General features: G+C 34.7%; 2 protein-coding genes across 2 annotated transcripts in view; both read left to right on the top strand.

The window, feature by feature from the left end:
* Positions 1 to 2,128, top strand: part of si:dkeyp-68b7.7 (zinc finger and SCAN domain-containing protein 12) — a 5,806-nt gene extending 3,678 nt beyond the window's left edge. Inside the window, exon 2 of the mRNA XM_059562721.1 lies at positions 1,340 to 2,128. Coding sequence (XP_059418704.1) covers positions 1,340 to 2,001 — 662 coding nt within the window. The 3' untranslated portion in view covers positions 2,002 to 2,128. The remainder of the gene's footprint in view (positions 1 to 1,339) is intronic.
* Positions 2,129 to 7,324: 5,196 nt separating this feature from the next.
* Positions 7,325 to 17,355, top strand: LOC132154414 (inositol-3-phosphate synthase 1-A-like). Its single transcript, XM_059562958.1, has 11 exons — positions 7,325 to 7,490; positions 7,652 to 7,773; positions 7,940 to 8,101; positions 10,204 to 10,333; positions 10,413 to 10,606; positions 12,995 to 13,144; positions 13,233 to 13,448; positions 14,442 to 14,606; positions 15,152 to 15,265; positions 16,547 to 16,764; positions 16,844 to 17,355. Exons 2-11 carry the CDS (start codon positions 7,660 to 7,662, stop codon positions 17,037 to 17,039), a joined length of 1,659 nt encoding a protein of 552 aa, XP_059418941.1. The 5' UTR covers positions 7,325 to 7,490; positions 7,652 to 7,659; the 3' UTR covers positions 17,040 to 17,355.
* Positions 17,356 to 17,655: the final 300 nt, after the last annotated feature.

Below are 17,655 nucleotides of genomic sequence, written 5' to 3'. Positions count from 1 at the left end.
ACACTCTCGTGATGCCTTTTGAAAACCTTAGGCCGGTGACACACTGGCATATTGCACCTGTCAAACATAGTCTATTTGCCGTCAATACTGTTGACGGTGTTCTTTATCAGTAGGCTTTATATTTATGCTCAACATGAAGTATAGATATTAGTGTCGTGAAGACAAGATCCTGGTCTGTCGGCGGTCTCCCTCTATGTCACCTACAGTAGCAGCAGCGCGCCAGCGCCGCGTCAGACACGATTCTGGTGTGTAAAGACACAGAAAACGCGAAACAGCCGTCACGCAACTGACACGCAGCAGAAACGCCACGCAGCAGTGTGTCACCGGCCTTAGAATCAGCTGCAGGGCGGGATTTGCGCTGAACGCGGGACTTCCGCCACTTAATATGTTCGTTTGGAAACACTAAAATGTACCTATGTTCCGCACACAAAATATTGCATTATATTACACACCTGCACTGTACCGAAAGCCCTGTACCGAAACGGTCCGGTGCGAATACACGTACCGTTACACCACACATACACACACACACACACACACACACACATATATATATATATATATATATTTCATTCTATTATATATATTTAAATTTGATAAAAGAATCAATTTTGATTGATAGTAAAATTAATTGGAAAAAGAAAAGAAAAACAATACGTTTACATCTAATACAATAAATATATATATATATATATATTTGTGTGTGTGTGTGTGTGTGTGTGTGTGTGTATATATATATATATATATATACGCAAAATATGTACAATTTAAAATACATGTTCACAAATTTATATTTAATCCCTGTAAATATTCTGCATATATTTATAGATTTTGTTACATGTGTATAAACATGTATTTTTTTTTAATTACAGTTGATTGTAAAATTTTTAATATATAATGTACATAGAAATAAATAGAAATACTTTTGCTTCTGTCAGTCTATATCTGTTGATCTTAAAAAATCTAAATTGATAGGTACAAATTGTTAGCCTGAATGCACTGTAAGTCGCTTTGGATAAAAGCGTCTGCTAAATGCATAAATTTAATTTTCTAATTTTTAATTTAAATGGAATTAAATTTTGATCTATCGAGTCTACACACACACAAACACGTTTTTTCTTTTTTAGGTAGATATATTAAAAGTCACCAGTGTTCCAAAAACAATTGAGTGTTAATAATGAAGATAATCAAAAGTAATACAGTTCATTACCCTAACGATTTGATGCATCTCGACTCGTCTTAAAATACACTTCAGCTGATGCTGACAAATATTGATTTCAGAGCTGGAGCTATTAGATTTATTGCTGCAGTGAGTAAATCCTCTTTTCTTCCTCTTCAGGAGTATCGGCTCATTCGGTCGATCTCAGTCAGGAGAAGGTGTTTCCCTCGGAGGAGAAGCCTCATTATTCCCACACGCTGGCGCTGAAGCGAGAAGATCCCGTCACGTGCTCCGCAGAGCCGGAGGAAGAGGAGCTCAGCGGCCTGGAGTTTGAGATGAAGATCGAGCAGGTGGAGGAGAGCCAACACCACCGTGACGATGGAAACGCTCATCCGTGGAGTTCAAAAGCGCTTGACGATCCGGAGATCCGTCTGATTGAGTCGGAGCAGCAATCCCAGACTTTTCCAGATCCGTACGTGATGACAGAGGATCCCACGGTCGCTCAGTCTTCCTCCGGTCTGTTCTCGCTCTCTCACGAGAACGAGAGCTTCGGCGCTTCTGGAGACATCGAGTACGGACTGAATCCTCAGTCGAGCTTGTGTCTGGCTAAAACACTCTCGCAGCATCCGTACCAGGAAAGCCATCCGCATCCCAAACCGTTCCGCTGCGAGGAGTGCGGCACGGGCTTCACGCAACGGACGCGTCTGATCACACACAGACGAATTCACACGGGCGAGAAACCCTTCCGCTGTCAGCTGTGCGGGAAAACCTTTTCCAGACAGGACAACTGTCTCCGACACATGCGTCTGCACAGCGAACAGAGACGAAGAGAGCCGCTCTGAACGCTCTTCTCATGTCTCAAAGTGAGATTTCTTCATGTTGTAACTGACCTGTAAATGTATTTTGCATTTATGCATTATGGCCTGTATGATACATTCCTTAATAAAGCAAGAAACAGTGAATTTCTAACCGCTGAGGGGCGTTGTGATAGCCATTATAAATTTACTGTAAACCACGGCTTCACGGGGCTTATTGATTTTATAAAATGGTTATTTCATATACGTAGTAAGGTTTCACAAAATAAAACCGAGCAAATAAAGTGTAATGATATTAATAACAACAGTATTGTTCCACCAAACAATGTAGCTCCTCAGAATCAGTTGTGGTTGTTACAAAGTGGTTGCCGAGCAACACACAGAAGTAAACAAAGGTGAATGTTACTTTGTAGAGTCATTCACAACAGCTTTGAAGTTTGGGATCAGTGAGATTTGTAATGTGTTTAAAGAAGTCTCTTCTGCTTACTAAGGCTGCATGTATTTGATCACAAATACAGTAAAAATTTTAAAATATTATTACAATTAAAAATAAGTGTTTTCTATTTTAAAATACTTTAAATGTGATTTATTTCTGTGATGCACAGCTGTATTTTCAGCATCATTCCTCCAGTCTTCAGTGTCACATGACGGTTTCATTGGGCGCACGCGCCTGGACCTAAGTTAACTTCCGGTCTGTGTTGTGTATATCGGTCTGGCTGCAGTGCCTTCTACAAACGCAGTTAAAGTCAAGGTGATGAGTACACTGAAGTTGGGGTCAGGTGGTTGTGCTGCGGGATGTGTTTCCCATACATTTATTTATTTTTGGAGACTCGCCACAATTTTAAAACTGATCGATTTTCAAAAAGGCTTCGCTGAATAAACATGAGTAACGTTACGTACTGCACGTTTAATAATAATAATTCCTTACATTTACATGTTTAAATATCAAAACGAGGCACAGGTGTTTTTATATCGCTGTATTTCTGAAGGAAGACTTGCGTGTTATATGCCTGATAAAGCAGCGTGTGAGCGTACCAGCTCTGCTTTGTTTACAGCTGTTACTGGGGAAACCTCTGTTTCTCGCGCTTTATGTCTATGCTATAAAACATCTCCTGCTGCCAAAGAATGAATTTGCATTTTCATTAAGTCCGCCTGATCCACGCGGCAAACATATTTTGTTTGTTATCAAAAAATATCTACTCTAGAGGGACTTGGCTGTTGTTATTGATTCTATTTGGAAGTCTACCGGAAGTTAAGTTAGGTCCAAAAAAGCGCGCATGCGCAGTAACGTTTGTTTATGTTGTGGCCGTTGAAACCGTCTTTTGCTGCTTAGTATTTTTTATTTTTATTTTTTGGAACCTGTGATACTTTTTTCAGGATTATTTGATGTATAGATTTAATAAGAACAGCATTTATTTAAAGTATAAAACTTTTCTTACAATATAAATCTTTATTAGCACTTTTTATCAATTTAACACATCCTTTACTGAATAAAAGCATTATTTAATTTTATAAAAAAAAAAAAATCCCAAACTTTTTAATCGGTATTGTATATTGTTACAAAAGATTTCTATTTTGAATAAATGCTGATATTTGTTACATTTTATTCATTAAAGAATACTGAAAATTTTAAGAATGATTTCTGTGACACTGAAGACTGGAGTAATGATGCTGAAAATTTAACTTTGATCACAGAAATAAATTACAGTTTAATAGATATTCACATAGAAAACAGCTGTTTTAAATTGTAATAATATTTTTAAAAAATTACTGTATTTCAGATCAAAGAAATGCGGGCTTTGTGAGCAGAAAATAATTCTTTAAAACACATTACAAATCCCAGACTTCTGAACAGCCGTGTATTTATACACACACACACAACAGTTCTTTTTGGTTCTCGAATCTGATTGGATAATAGGTCTTTCCAAATCTAAAAAAATAAAAATTTATGTAAAATATTAATAAAAACTGTAGTAGTGTCTCTGGGGGAAAAAATAGTGTAGAAACAATTTTCGCTCCGAAATTGCAAGTCAATTTCGCAGTTAATTAAAAATTAAATTATTTAACTATTTATTATTTAATTATTTAATTAAATTAAACATGTAATTTCGAGGTATTTTCGTGTAAAACACACTCCAATAATCTCAATTTACAGTGCACTAAAACATCACTTCTGATCGCACTTGCCATTTTAGCATTTGTGGCTGTTTTTAAGGAAATATTTATTTGCTTACATGTGAAATGGGCCTGATGCTGAAATCTGTTGTGTGAAATTGTTTAAATTTAATGTTTTTTGTCATTGTCATGGGATTTTCACTTTTGAAATTGTTGACCAAATGTGTTCACGCAATCCTTGTTCCATGTTTCTGCTCTGAATTAACCCGTTCTTCAGGATTTGATTTGTAAACCCTGAGTTAATATGCATATTTTTATATTTATTAGTGAAGTGACATTCAGCCAAGTATGGTGACCCATACTCAGAATTTGTGCTCTGCATTTAACCCATCCAAAGTGCACACACACAGAGCAGTGAACACACACACACACTGTGAACACACACCCGGAGCAGTGGGCAGCCATTTATGCTGCGGCGCCCGGGGAGCAGTTGGGGGTTCGATGCCTTGCTCAAGGGCACCTAAGTCATGGTATTGAAGGTGGAGAGAGCACTGTACATGCACTCCCCCCACCTACAATTCCTGCCGGCCCGGGACTCAAACCCACAACCCTTCGATTGGGAGTCCGACTCTCTAACCACCAGGCCACGACTTCCCTATTAGGCTAATAGCATGATGTGATGATCTTGTTTTAATACCTACTTGTCTATTTGATTCTTCTGTAGCGTCTCTTCTTTTCTCTAGTGAACACAGTTGCACCATTTTAGTGGTTTCCATCAGACGCACATCGTTTCTGTGACTTTACACAGCTCATGAATATTTAATGAGGTAAGTGCTGTCCAGTTTGTGATTGGTTGTCTGTTTGACTCTGTTTAAAGCGGTTTCAGATTGCAGTTGTGAAACAGGGATTAAAAAGTCACCAAGTTTGACTAAAGTTGTTATCCAAGGGTTCAGAAACAATATGAATAATCCGTTTAAGTCTTCTTTTTATTGATGAGTTTGACTTCTTGTATGTCATTTATAGTGCTGTTTAAATTAATGTTCTTTCAGTAATTCCATGTTCTCATGTTTATTTAGTTCCTCATTAAACACTCATATATTCAGATTGAATGGAACTCATTTATTGTTTGTCCTGACCTCTCTGTCTTAATGTCTCTTAAGTCTATTGGCAGTATTTATGAAATAGTATGTCATTACTGTTCTAAACAGGTGTACAGTTTTTGAGGAAGATTTATTTTTTCTTCAATCCCTCATATACCCTAAACCTGCTGCAGCTGCTGAAGTGAATAGAGAAACAAACACCACGAACCGATATCCTCCGAGATTGGTCTGTATTTGTAGAAATGTAACACTGCATCAGTGTTTCATCAATGGATGCTCTGCAGTGAATGGGTGCCGTCAGAATGAGAGTCTGATAAAAACATCATAATAATCCACAGCACTCCAGTCCATCAGTTAACATCTGGAGAAGACAAAAGATGAAACACATCCAGCATTAAGATGTTTTAAACTAAAATATCCATAATCCACTTCCTCCAGTGAAAAAGTGTTCTGGTCTGAATCAGGAGAGAAATCTGCACAGATCAAGCAGCGTTTAAACAGCTCTAAACAAAAATGTGAGAGACAACAGCAGATGCAAGTTTTCACTGGAGGAAGTGTTATGAATTCTGGACTATTTTCAACATCAGCTGCTAATTTTAAAAGCATAAAAAAATATTAAAAATAAATAATCAGAACAACTTCCATATCCCTTATAATATTTCCATTACCAGTCTTTTAAAGAAAAAAAACTGTTGTATGTCACTATGGAAAAAAGTGAATGTTTTGCAGTATAGGCTATGTCTGAGCTCTTAACTCTTTCCACGCCAGCATTTTTTTAATGGCCAGTATTTTTGATCATTTTCACAAAATTTCCAAAATCTGAACATGAGCTTTATTTTACCTTCATGCATTCTTTTATTATTATTATTATTATTATTATTATTATTAACACTTGAATGTAGGTAAGTTTTATGAAGAAGAAAGGGAAAGGGAGTTTTGTAAAAGATCGGATTCAGGATCGATAATCAAATCACAAAAACTTGAACCACTTCCTGGCTAGATGTTATATTCGGTAATGTTAGGGGCAGGTTGGATTTATAATCCAGTTTAATGCTGTTAATCGCGTTTGTCATGCTTAGTCATCAGCACGTTTTGATCCACGCGTGCATTCGGTGTTTTTTCTGAAGGTGCGTAATAGCGCCTCGCGCCGCAACAGTGAAAACACGCAAAGGCGGAAAATTCCGTCAGTGGCGCGGAAAGAGTTCAAAAACTAAACGCATGCATCTTTAATAAAACAGTACTGTTAACATGTAGATGTGATCTTTAATTACATGCACAAACGCAGCAACACACAGTCTTGAGAGAACGCGGAAGGACGTTAATCTGCTCAACACTTTCAGTATTTTTCCACCCTGTGTCTGGGAAACTTGAGTGAGTTTCTAGAACATTCTGATGCCCTGCTGAGTCTGATTGTCCTTCACTAACTCTGTACTTTTCCACTGTTTCAAAAGAATTGTTTAAAAACCTCCGAGTGGGCAGACTTTTTTCTTATCTGTTTTGAAATGTGTTTGTGCAAACCTCATCCTTCACACGATCCCTGAATCACCGGATATCATGTGTTGAAGACATTACAAATAATGCAGTGAATTTCTGCACTGCTGATAGAGTTACAAGTGCTGCTGAGAAATGCATGAATGTTTTCACCAGCTTTGCTGGAATTATTATAGGCTACCTCTCATTATTAATATCCAGGCTACTAGTAGGCTATTTCTTCTTTCCTATACAAAAAAGATAGTAAAAGACATTAAAACGTAGTAATTTAGATAAATGCATTTAAATGCAATGATAAATGCAAATGCACTTTAGAGAGAGTATTCTTATCTCTCATTATTAATATCTACTATGCCAAATAAGATTGCATATAAAATATATTAATATATATGATATGACAGGCTATTATATGCATGCGACGGGGTTAAATTCACTGAAGTAAGCAGCTGCAATTCTAACTGCGTCAAATGCAATATTTCATACGTGCGCATCTTACAATCCAGTTCGTTGCATGCTCGGAATCGTTCGGTTTTTGTGTCGCAGACTCCAGAAGCATCCATCCTCGCATTTTTATCCAAGAGTGGAAAAATACAGAGGCTTTCGGTAACTCCGCCTCTGAAGGATAAAGCAAGAGCGGCGCGCGACGACCGGGAGACGAACCGGAGACGCGGAAGGTGACGGACAACCTGTAACGACTCTAAACCAGTAGCCTACCAGAGATTACTTTTATTACGTCTTTTAACATTCAATCTTACAACTGCAACCTTGCTCAATACATTTTCCTTCTGCTCGAAGAATATCATTAAAGGTACGTCTATTTGTGAAGAGTTTTAATAGCCTATATTATTATATGATTGCCTATATTAAATGCAACTTCACTCCAATAGGCTGTCACTGCTGCAGATTGCACAGACGACTAGGCCTATATGTGAGTTAAAATGTCTTGTATTAATGTGTTGCACGCAGGTTCATCATCATCATGCCTGAGAAAGTTCGTATCAACAGCGCAGATGTGAAATACACGGAGAAACACATCGAGTCGCGTTACTGTTACCGCACTGCATCCGTGCGCAGAGATGGAGACGCGTTCACTGTGAGTCTCTGAACCCTTCAAATGCATGCATTTCAGCTTTGTGCATTGCTGAATGCAGTGCAACTTTATATCTCAGGGTCTGAATAATAAAGTTGCATTGCAATTTATTTAATTGGTTGTGCTACGTTAACATTTTAAAGTACTTTGCATGTATTATGTTAATAAGGTGACGCCCTCCAGCACCGAGTTCACCTTCCGCACCGAGAGGAAAGTGCCCAGGCTGGGTGTGATGCTGGTGGGATGGGGTGGAAATAACGGGACCACGGTCACAGCTGCAGTCCTGGCCAATAAACTGGGTCTGACCTGGAGAACCAAGACCGGCATGAAGGTACAGAGTCTTACAATTTATCAAAATGTGTCCATGTAATGACAAATAATAAACAGGTGTTTACTTTTCAGTTCAATCCTTTAGAAAGCATACAAAGCGTGAATGTCTACCTGTTTTAAAAAAAAGTTTTTACAAGCACACAATGATTGTAGCAAAAGCATTAATAATGACATACATTTTGAAAAATCTCACTGCGCTGATCTTAAGACGTTCATTAAAGGCTGTGGCTTTTAGCATCCTTTTTAGCGCGTCAGCCTCCCATGCCGGCGACCCGTGTTCGAATCCTGCTCGCAACTAGAACAAGGGCTGAGAACCACAGGGGTTACACTAATTTCACATCTAATTATATTTTAAGATCAGTTAGCGCTCGGTGTGAAAGCGCCGTTTGTCAGCAATTCGTTTCGCTTTTCATTTATAAATAACACCATTCATATATATTCATAACAAAACACTACACAATAAAACAATGCATACAATGTTATATAATGGAATCAATTAAACATATAATTAGTGTAATCAAAATTACATTTTACAAATGTGACAATACCAGCGTTTTCCACTAGCATTTTGAGCGCTATTGAGCAGATTCTGAAACACTGTTTAAGAATTGGCCGTTGTGTTCATGAGCTAAACAGACTGGACTGTGATTGGCTACAATAATCATATATGAAACAATGTATAAGAATCTGCTCAACAGCGCTCAAACTGCTTGTGGGTAATGCTGGTATTGTCACATTTCTCAGATTTCAGTAACAACATCGGTACTTTTGACAACACTACCTAAATAATACAAATAGATATGAAAATATTTTAAATGCACAAAAAAGTTCAGACTCATTACATTAAACATCAAGAAGTGACTAAAAACAGTACCAAAAATGTTCAAATCTAAAATGAAACATTAAAATGTATAAATTGCTACTAGCTATAAAACATTTTAATAATAAAACACTTAATACATGTAATATAATATAATAATACATATTTTTTATTTTTATAAAAAATATAATATATATGATAAATTTATAAATTATTATAATATAATATTAATTTAATATTATATATTAATAAATGTATTATTTACTTTTTTAACGCAAAAAAAACAACTAAAAAGCTTATATGCTTATTTATTATGCATGATTATATGAAAAATATATTTAACATTATAATTTAAATTTTTTAGATTTAAGCCCATCCATTCTTTTGGGATTTGCATTATAAGTAATTGAAGTAACTAAAAATATGTTTAATGATTTTTTGCTAATGTTTGCATTAAGTTCTGAAACCATTATTTCTGAATGGTTCTGTTATTTTAAAATGTTTATTTTTTTATGTCTTAAAAACGTGTTGGTTACAGGAACGTTGCATCTTATTATTTTGCAATCATTTGTGGAACGTTACTTTTCAATGTTCCCTGAATGCTCAGAAACGAGTAGCAACATTTAAAAAACAGATGAACGTCCGACTAAAATGTAAAAAAACCCAACATGAACTATGTATAAATCATGTTTTGCATAAACATTCTGTCAAAGGAACACTCCACTTTTTTGTAAATAGACTAATTTTCCAACTTCCTTTAGAGTTAAACGTTTGAGTTTTATCGTTTTCGAATCCATTAAGCCGATCTCCGGGTCTGGCGTTAGCACTTTTAGCTTAGCTTAGCATAGATCATTGAATCTGATTAGACTTTTAGCATCTTGCTTAAAAAATGTCCAAAGAGTTTCGATATTTTTCCTATTTAGAACTTAACTCTTCCGTAGTTTTATCGCGTATACTAAGACTGACAGAAAATGAAAAGTTGCGATTTTTTAGGCCGATATGGCTAGGAGAGTATAGCATAGGAGAAAAATATTGAAACTATTTGGTCAGTTTTGAGCGAGATACTAACGGTCTAATCAGATTCAATGATCTATGCTAAGCTAAGCTAAGCTAAGCTAAAAGTGCTACCTCCAGACACGGAGATTGGCTGAATGGATTCGAAATTAGTAAAACTCAACCGTTTAACTCTAATGTGCTTATTTTCCGTTTATTCATAACGTCCAGACAACCTTTCCAGAAAATTCCTGTCAGCTGGGAATCAGCTTGTAATGTCCTCCTTTCAGAAAGCGAATTACTACGGCTCATTGCTGGAGTCGTCTACTGTGTGTCTGGGATCCGGTCCGGATGGAGAGGTATATACTCCCTTCAGAGATCTGCTCCCGATGGTGCATCCCAACGACATCGTGTTTGATGGTAAAAGCATCATCTCTCATGGATCTGACGTTCTGTTTGTCGTTGTGCAGTAATGACTGAAGCTGTAATATCTGTGCAGGCTGGGATATCTCGTCTCTGGACCTCGGCAGAGCCATGGAGCGCGCTCAGGTTCTGGACTGGAGTCTGCAGGAGAAGCTCCGCCCACACATGAGCCAGCTCAAACCCAGACCCTCCATCTACATCCCAGATTTCATTGCTGCTAACCAGAAGCAACGGGCGGACAACCTCATCGGAGGAAGCAAAGCAGAACAGGTGAAGTACTATTCACAGCTGCATTGCGCATTAAATATATTGTTTACACTGGTTAATAAGGTTTCAACTGTTAACATTACTGAACTAAATTACTACAAATTATTTTTAGTTTAGTGCATTGATGGATTATTTTATTTTATATTATTTTATTTTAATGTGAATTGTAAAGTTGCATTGAATTTTCTTATTTTTTGGACAGTTGCATAAATGCATAAAGCATTTTAAAATATTTTGCATTTATGAATAAATTATTAAAATGTTAAAATTAATTTTAGTTTTGTGCATTGATGGATGCAATGCAACTTTTATTTGATTTGATTTTATTTGAGTGTGAATTGTAAATTTGCATTGAATTTTCTTATTTTTTGGACAGTTGCATAAATGCATACAGCATTTAAAAATGTTTTGCATGTATAAATAAATTATTAAAATGTTAAAATACATTTTAGTTTTGTGCATTGATGGATACAATGCAACTTTATTTATTTATTTATTTATTTTCAACTTTTATTTTTTATTTGAGTCTGATTTTTAAAGTTGCATTGAATTTTCCTCTTTTTTGGGCAGTTGCATACATGCAGCATTTGAAAATACTTTGCATGTAACTAAATTACCAAAATGTTGAAATTAATTTTTGTTAATAAATAATAAATGCTTTAGAATTATTTTTATTCTTAGTTCCTGTTAAAGGTCCCATAACATGGATTATTTCCTTTTCTTTAAATGCTTTTTAATGTTTCCTTAGGTGTACTTATATTGTTAGTATGATTTGTACATTTAAAATTTAGAAATAAAAAGCATTTTTATATCCCGATAATAGCCCTCTGGCTTGAATGCTCTGTTTGAAGGGGCGTGTCTGCTGTGAGACGCCGAGTAAACGACAACTGTTGTGATTGGCTGACATCTTTGCATTTGAAATGCGTATTACATGTGGACCCCTCTCAAATATATATATATATATATATATATATATATATATATATATATATATACTACAGCTGTCGAGATTAACGAATCGTGGATTTGTTGATTATATAATTATTTTTTAGATCTTTTCCCATCACATGAAAGGCTGCAGTGATGAGCTGAGTAGACAGAGTCTGTTTATCGCGTGAATGCAGTGATCTCATCATTATTACAACACGTTTTCTCTCACAAAATGCTTTCACCACAACTAACAGCAAACACATAAATACAGTAAGAGCTTTGTTGTGCAGCATAACAGCGTCATTCATTGTAACGGCAGTTTGGGCAAGTGTGCAGATAATATATACTCGCGATGTGTGACAGCTCCGAAAAAAAGGGAGCGTTCTTTGATCGCTCTCTGTAGTTAAATCACAATTTAAATAACAGATTTGTTTCATGCTACTAAGAGAAACAACGTGAAGTTGATCGTTTAGTCACTGGCTTGATTCACTGATGCATAAACAGTATTAAACGATTTAGAAAGAAAGTCTGTGTGAACTTGAATAATTAGCTACACATCAGAAATCACTGATCACAGATCAGGCATTAATGAACACTGTTACTCACTGTTTGTGCCGGTGCTGTCGAAGCCATATCATAAAAGTCTGTTTGTAACGCCTGTGCTGACATTGCGACTGAATTATATGTAAATATTTGGGCGGGCAAAGCAGAGAAAGGGGAGGTAACATTTCTCCTTATAACGTCACAAAGAGGAGATTCCAGATCAGCCGTTTGAGCTTCCGTTTTCTCAAAGGCAGAGAAAGATAGCAAAATCTCGATTTACACCGATTAAAATTTTTAGAAATTTGGGGACCACATACATGCTAGGGGAACTCATATTAATGTTAAAAAACCTCAGAAAGTGAAATTTTCATGTCATAGGACCTTTAACAAATGTTAACAAATCTAACCTTATTAGAAATGTTTTCCCTATGTTCTTTAGAGTCAACTATTACATGTTACAATAAATAATAGTAAATAATTACAGGACATAATTACAAATTTGATACAAATTGAAGTGTTTTTTGCATCAGTTTCTGATCCATATGCAACCAATTTCATTGATAATTTATTGAAAACAAATTTATAAAGGTCCTACTTTTGGGGAAATATATGTGAAATATTATATATACATTCTGTAACTATATATACTATGACTAAAAATGTATTAATCTTATGGTTAACTCAGATTAATAAATTAGTTCAACATTTACTAATGCATTATTAAAATAAAAAATGTATATTCATATTATTTAAAGGACATAAGCTGACATAAACTTACAATGCAAATTTTTTTTTTTTATTAATTAATGCTAGCAGAGATTAATAAATAATGCTCATATATATATATATATATATATATATATATATATATATATATAAATAGTATGTGTGTGAATAAATGTATAATGTACCATATAGGTGGATCAGATCCGTAGAGATATCCGTGATTTCCGAAAGAAGAGCGGTGTGGATAAAGTCATCGTTCTGTGGACGGCGAACACCGAGCGATTCTGTGACGTGCTTCCTGGGGTCAACGACACGGCCGAGAACCTGCTCAACAGCATCCAGGTGAGTCTGCGGACGCAGCTGCTGTGTGATGAATCCGTGTCGCTCAGAGAGGCTTGTACTGATGTGTTCGGTGGGGTGTGTGTCTCAGACGGGAGGGGAAGTGTCTCCCTCCACCATGTTTGCGGTGGCCAGTGTTCTGGAGGGCTGTGCCTACATTAACGGCTCGCCACAGAATACGTTTGTCCCCGGAGCCGTGGATCTGGCCGTGCAGCGCGGCGTCTTCATCGGAGGAGACGACTTCAAATCCGGACAGACCAAACTCAAGTCTGTGCTGGTGGACTTCCTGATCAGCGCTGGCATCAAGGTGAGATCTGAAGCATTAACACATGCATTATTTCATTTGAAGCAATAAAACACTAATATAATTTAGATAACATTTCCCAATAAGGAGACTTTAGTTAACGCATTAACAGAATCAATTATTTTGGATTCTGTTTTAATAACTAAATTAAATGTTAGTACTCAAAATGCATGTGTAGTTAATTGAAATCATGAAACTTTTATTTTAATTGAACAACTTCATTAAAAGTTTAATAAAAATTATGCTTTAAGGGCCCTATAAAATCCATTTTATTTTATTCCCAAAATCTGTTACATTCTTTGTATTTCCGAAAAGTGCCATATGTATATACTGGAAAAATAATCTATGTTTTATAATATATAAATTATATATTATTATTGTTTTATTTTTTCATATTATGTGAAATATTGTATATTGCATATTATAAATAAATTCATAATATTAAATATTTCTTATATTATTTTATTATATAAAATATTCTATCTTTATAATATATAAATTCTATATATATATATATATATATATATATATATATATATATATATTCTATAAAATATATAAATTCTATATATTTTATATTCTATATAAATACTATATTATTATTGTATTATTTATATTATGTTAAATATTTAATATTATGGGAAATATTCTATTTCATATTATTAAAAATTATTATTATTATAAATATAATAAATATTATTAAATATTTATTATATCAAATATTCTATTTTTATTATATATAAATTATATATTATTATTGTGTTATTTATTTTATATGATATATTTCATATTATATTAAATATTCTATATTGCATTTTTTAATCTAAATAATATTACATATTTATTATTATTTTATTATATATTAAATATTATATATTTTATAATATATAAATTATATATTATTTTGTGTTATTATATTGTTTTATATATTTAATTTTTCCAAATTTTTTAATTTACATTGCATAATGTATATAAAAAAACATTGTCCTTGTTTAGCCAACTTCTATAGTGAGTTATAATCATCTGGGCAACAACGACGGTCTGAATCTGTCGGCGCCGCAGCAGTTTCGCTCTAAAGAAATCTCCAAGAGTAACGTGGTGGATGACATGGTGCAGTCGAACCCTGTACTGTACCGACCCGGAGAGAAACCTGACCACTGCGTGAGTCTGACATATTATTTAACATAAACTACTGCTCAAAAGATTTGGGGTCAGTAAGATTACACTTATTTTTTTTTTTACTCAGCAAGGATGCATTAAATTGATCAAAAGTGACAGTAATGACATTTATAATGTTACAAAAGATTTCTGAACTTTTGAACTTTCTGTTCATCTGTGAATCCTGAAAAATAAAATGCATCACAGTTTGCACAAAAATATGAACTGTTTTCAACATTGCTAATAATCAGAAATGTTTCTTGAGCAGTGAATCATCATATTATTCTGATTTCTGAAGATCATGTGACACTGAAGACTGGAGGAATGATGCTGAAAATACAGCGGAGCATCACAGAAATAAATTACACTTTAACATATATTCAGATGGAAAACAGCTGTTTTACATTGTAATAATATTTCAGATTTTTACTGTATTTTAAATCCTACCAATCCCAGTCTGATTTCTGAAACAGAAGATTGCTGCGATGCATGAATAATGTCTGACGGAGTGAAAAAACACTGATTTGGTTTGTGGTCTGTCTGAACAGGTGGTTATTAAATATGTGCCCTATGTGGGCGACTGCAAGCGTGCGATGGATGAGTACACGTCTGAGATCATGATGGGAGGAACAAACACGGTCGCTCTACACAACACCTGTGAGGTGAGAGCAGTAAACACATGCAGGATATCCTGTTTTGTGAATGGTTCAATTATATGTTAGTAATCAAAAAACATTCTCTAGTTAATTAAACTCATGCAGCATATACAACTTAACAACAGTTTATCCAAAGTTAATTGTTCGGAAAAAAAAACTGAATCCTGAAAAGTATAATATATATATATTTTTTATACTTTTCAGGATTCAGTTTTTTTCTCTCCAATTAATTTTTTCTGGATTCTGTCTTAATGGTTGAATTACAAAAAAAAATCAAAAAACATTGTCTAGTTAATTGATCTCATTAAGCATGTACAATTTAACAACGATTTATTAAAAGTTTAACAAAAATGACATTTTTAGGGCACTATGAAATCTATTAAATTTTGTCCCAAATTCAGGTTTTTTCCCAATTTTTTTTAATCATTTTTACAAACATATTGCTGGATGATTTTATATATATATATTTCTGAATTCCTTTTTTTTTCCTAGATTCAGTTTTTTCTTTTTCTCCAATTTGATTTTTTTCTGGATTCTGTCATAATGGTTTAATTAAATGTTATTAATGAAAAAGCAAGTCTAATTAATTGATATTATGAATCTTATACAATTGATCAAAGGTTTAATAAAAATGACATTTTTACGGTCATCTTTGCCCTAAATTCTGTTTTACTTTTTCAAAAAATCTTGTATGTATTTTTTTTTTTTCTGGATGAATTTATATATATATATATATATGTTTTTTTTTTTTGTATTTTTAAATTCCTTTTTTATTTTACTTTTCTGGATTGTTTTTTCCTCCATTTTTTTTTCTGGATTCTGTCTTAATGTTTAAATGAAATGTTAATAATGAAAAAGCAAGTCTGATGAATTGAAATTCTGAATCTTATACAATTTAACAACCATTTAAATTTAGGGCCCTATGAAACCCATTTTATTCCCCCCAAATCTTTTCAGTTCCATTTATTTATAAAAAAAAATTGGCGATTACATTTTTTTTTTTTCATTTTTAGTATGATTATTTATTCTGTTTTAATGATTAAATGTCAGTAATCCAAAAGCATGTCAAATAAATTTAAATCATCAAACATTTATTAAAAAAATACTTTTATGCAAATATCACAGATGTCATCACTGTTGATTGTGTGTGTGTGTGTGTGTGTGTATTCATGTGAATATGATCATGTACACTCATCAGTTCTGTTAATGCACTAGACTCAGTCGGTGTGCCTGCAGACTAATAGAGAGACTCTGATGCATCTGTCCTGACGCTCTGCTTGTGTCCAGGACTCTCTTCTGGCCAGTCCCATTATTCTGGACCTGGTGATCCTGACAGAGCTGTGTCAGAGAATCACATTCCGCACTCAGGACGATCCGGTTTTCCAGGGTTTCCACAGCGTTCTGTCGCTGCTCAGCTTCCTGTGCAAAGCGCCGCTCGTGCCGCAGGGGGCGCCGGTGGTCAACGCCTTCTTCCGCCAGCGGGCGTGCATCGAGAACGTCATGAGGTCAGACAGAAGCCCGTGCATGCGTTTTGCATGAGATGCATTGCTGCAGTGTTAAATGTGTTTCTTTGTGCATCCTCAGAGCGTGTCTGGGCCTGCCGCCTCAGAATCACATGCAGCTGGAGCACAAGATGAAGAGGAGCTTCATGCATTCTGATGAAAACCACATGCTCCATCCTATCTTCATGAACGGGAAGATGGAGCATATCAACAAATATCAGTCTGTCAAATGCATTGACATGAACGGTCATGAGAAGATTCGACACACCGTGTCATAAAAACACTCAGAGATCAGCTCTGTGTTTACTGCTGTGTTCAATCTGTTTCAGTCACATTCAGTTGCATTATTATACACCTCGCTCCGTTTCTGTAACTACTTGTTCTCGTTTAGCCAGTACTGTATCTCCGGATGAAATTATTCATCTATGCATTCCCAGCCGTGGAATATTTTCCAGGTTTTGTACATAAATGCACTGAGAAACAAACTTCATTCATTCTTGAACAGTGATAATTGTTGTTGCATTTGGCATATGTATTAATACAGTTGTGGAAACACTCATAAAAACATTCATTAATAAAAAAGGATCAATTTGAGTCATTCTGGGACGGTTTTTCATTTGTATGTTAGGTCATTATAAACAGTGTTGGGGAAAGTTACTTTTAAAAGTAATGCCTTACAATATTGCGTTACTCCCTAAAAAAGTAACTAAATAAGTTACTTAGTTACTTTTTATGGAAAGTAATGTGTTACATTACTTTTGCGTTACTTTCACGTTACTTTTTAAATATGAGCAGGGCTTGGTTGTTTTTAATATAAGAAGTTCTATTTATAGCAAATGTAAAAGCCCTTTCACACCAAAAAGTGTAATGAATAAACCTCAGGCTGAAGGAAAA

Source organism: Carassius carassius, chromosome 12, assembly GCF_963082965.1.
Source record: "Carassius carassius chromosome 12, fCarCar2.1, whole genome shotgun sequence".
In the NCBI taxonomy this organism is placed as follows: Eukaryota; Metazoa; Chordata; class Actinopteri; order Cypriniformes; family Cyprinidae; genus Carassius; species Carassius carassius.
Note: the sequence above shows the minus strand (reverse complement) of the source record. Positions and strands in the feature narration are given on the sequence as shown.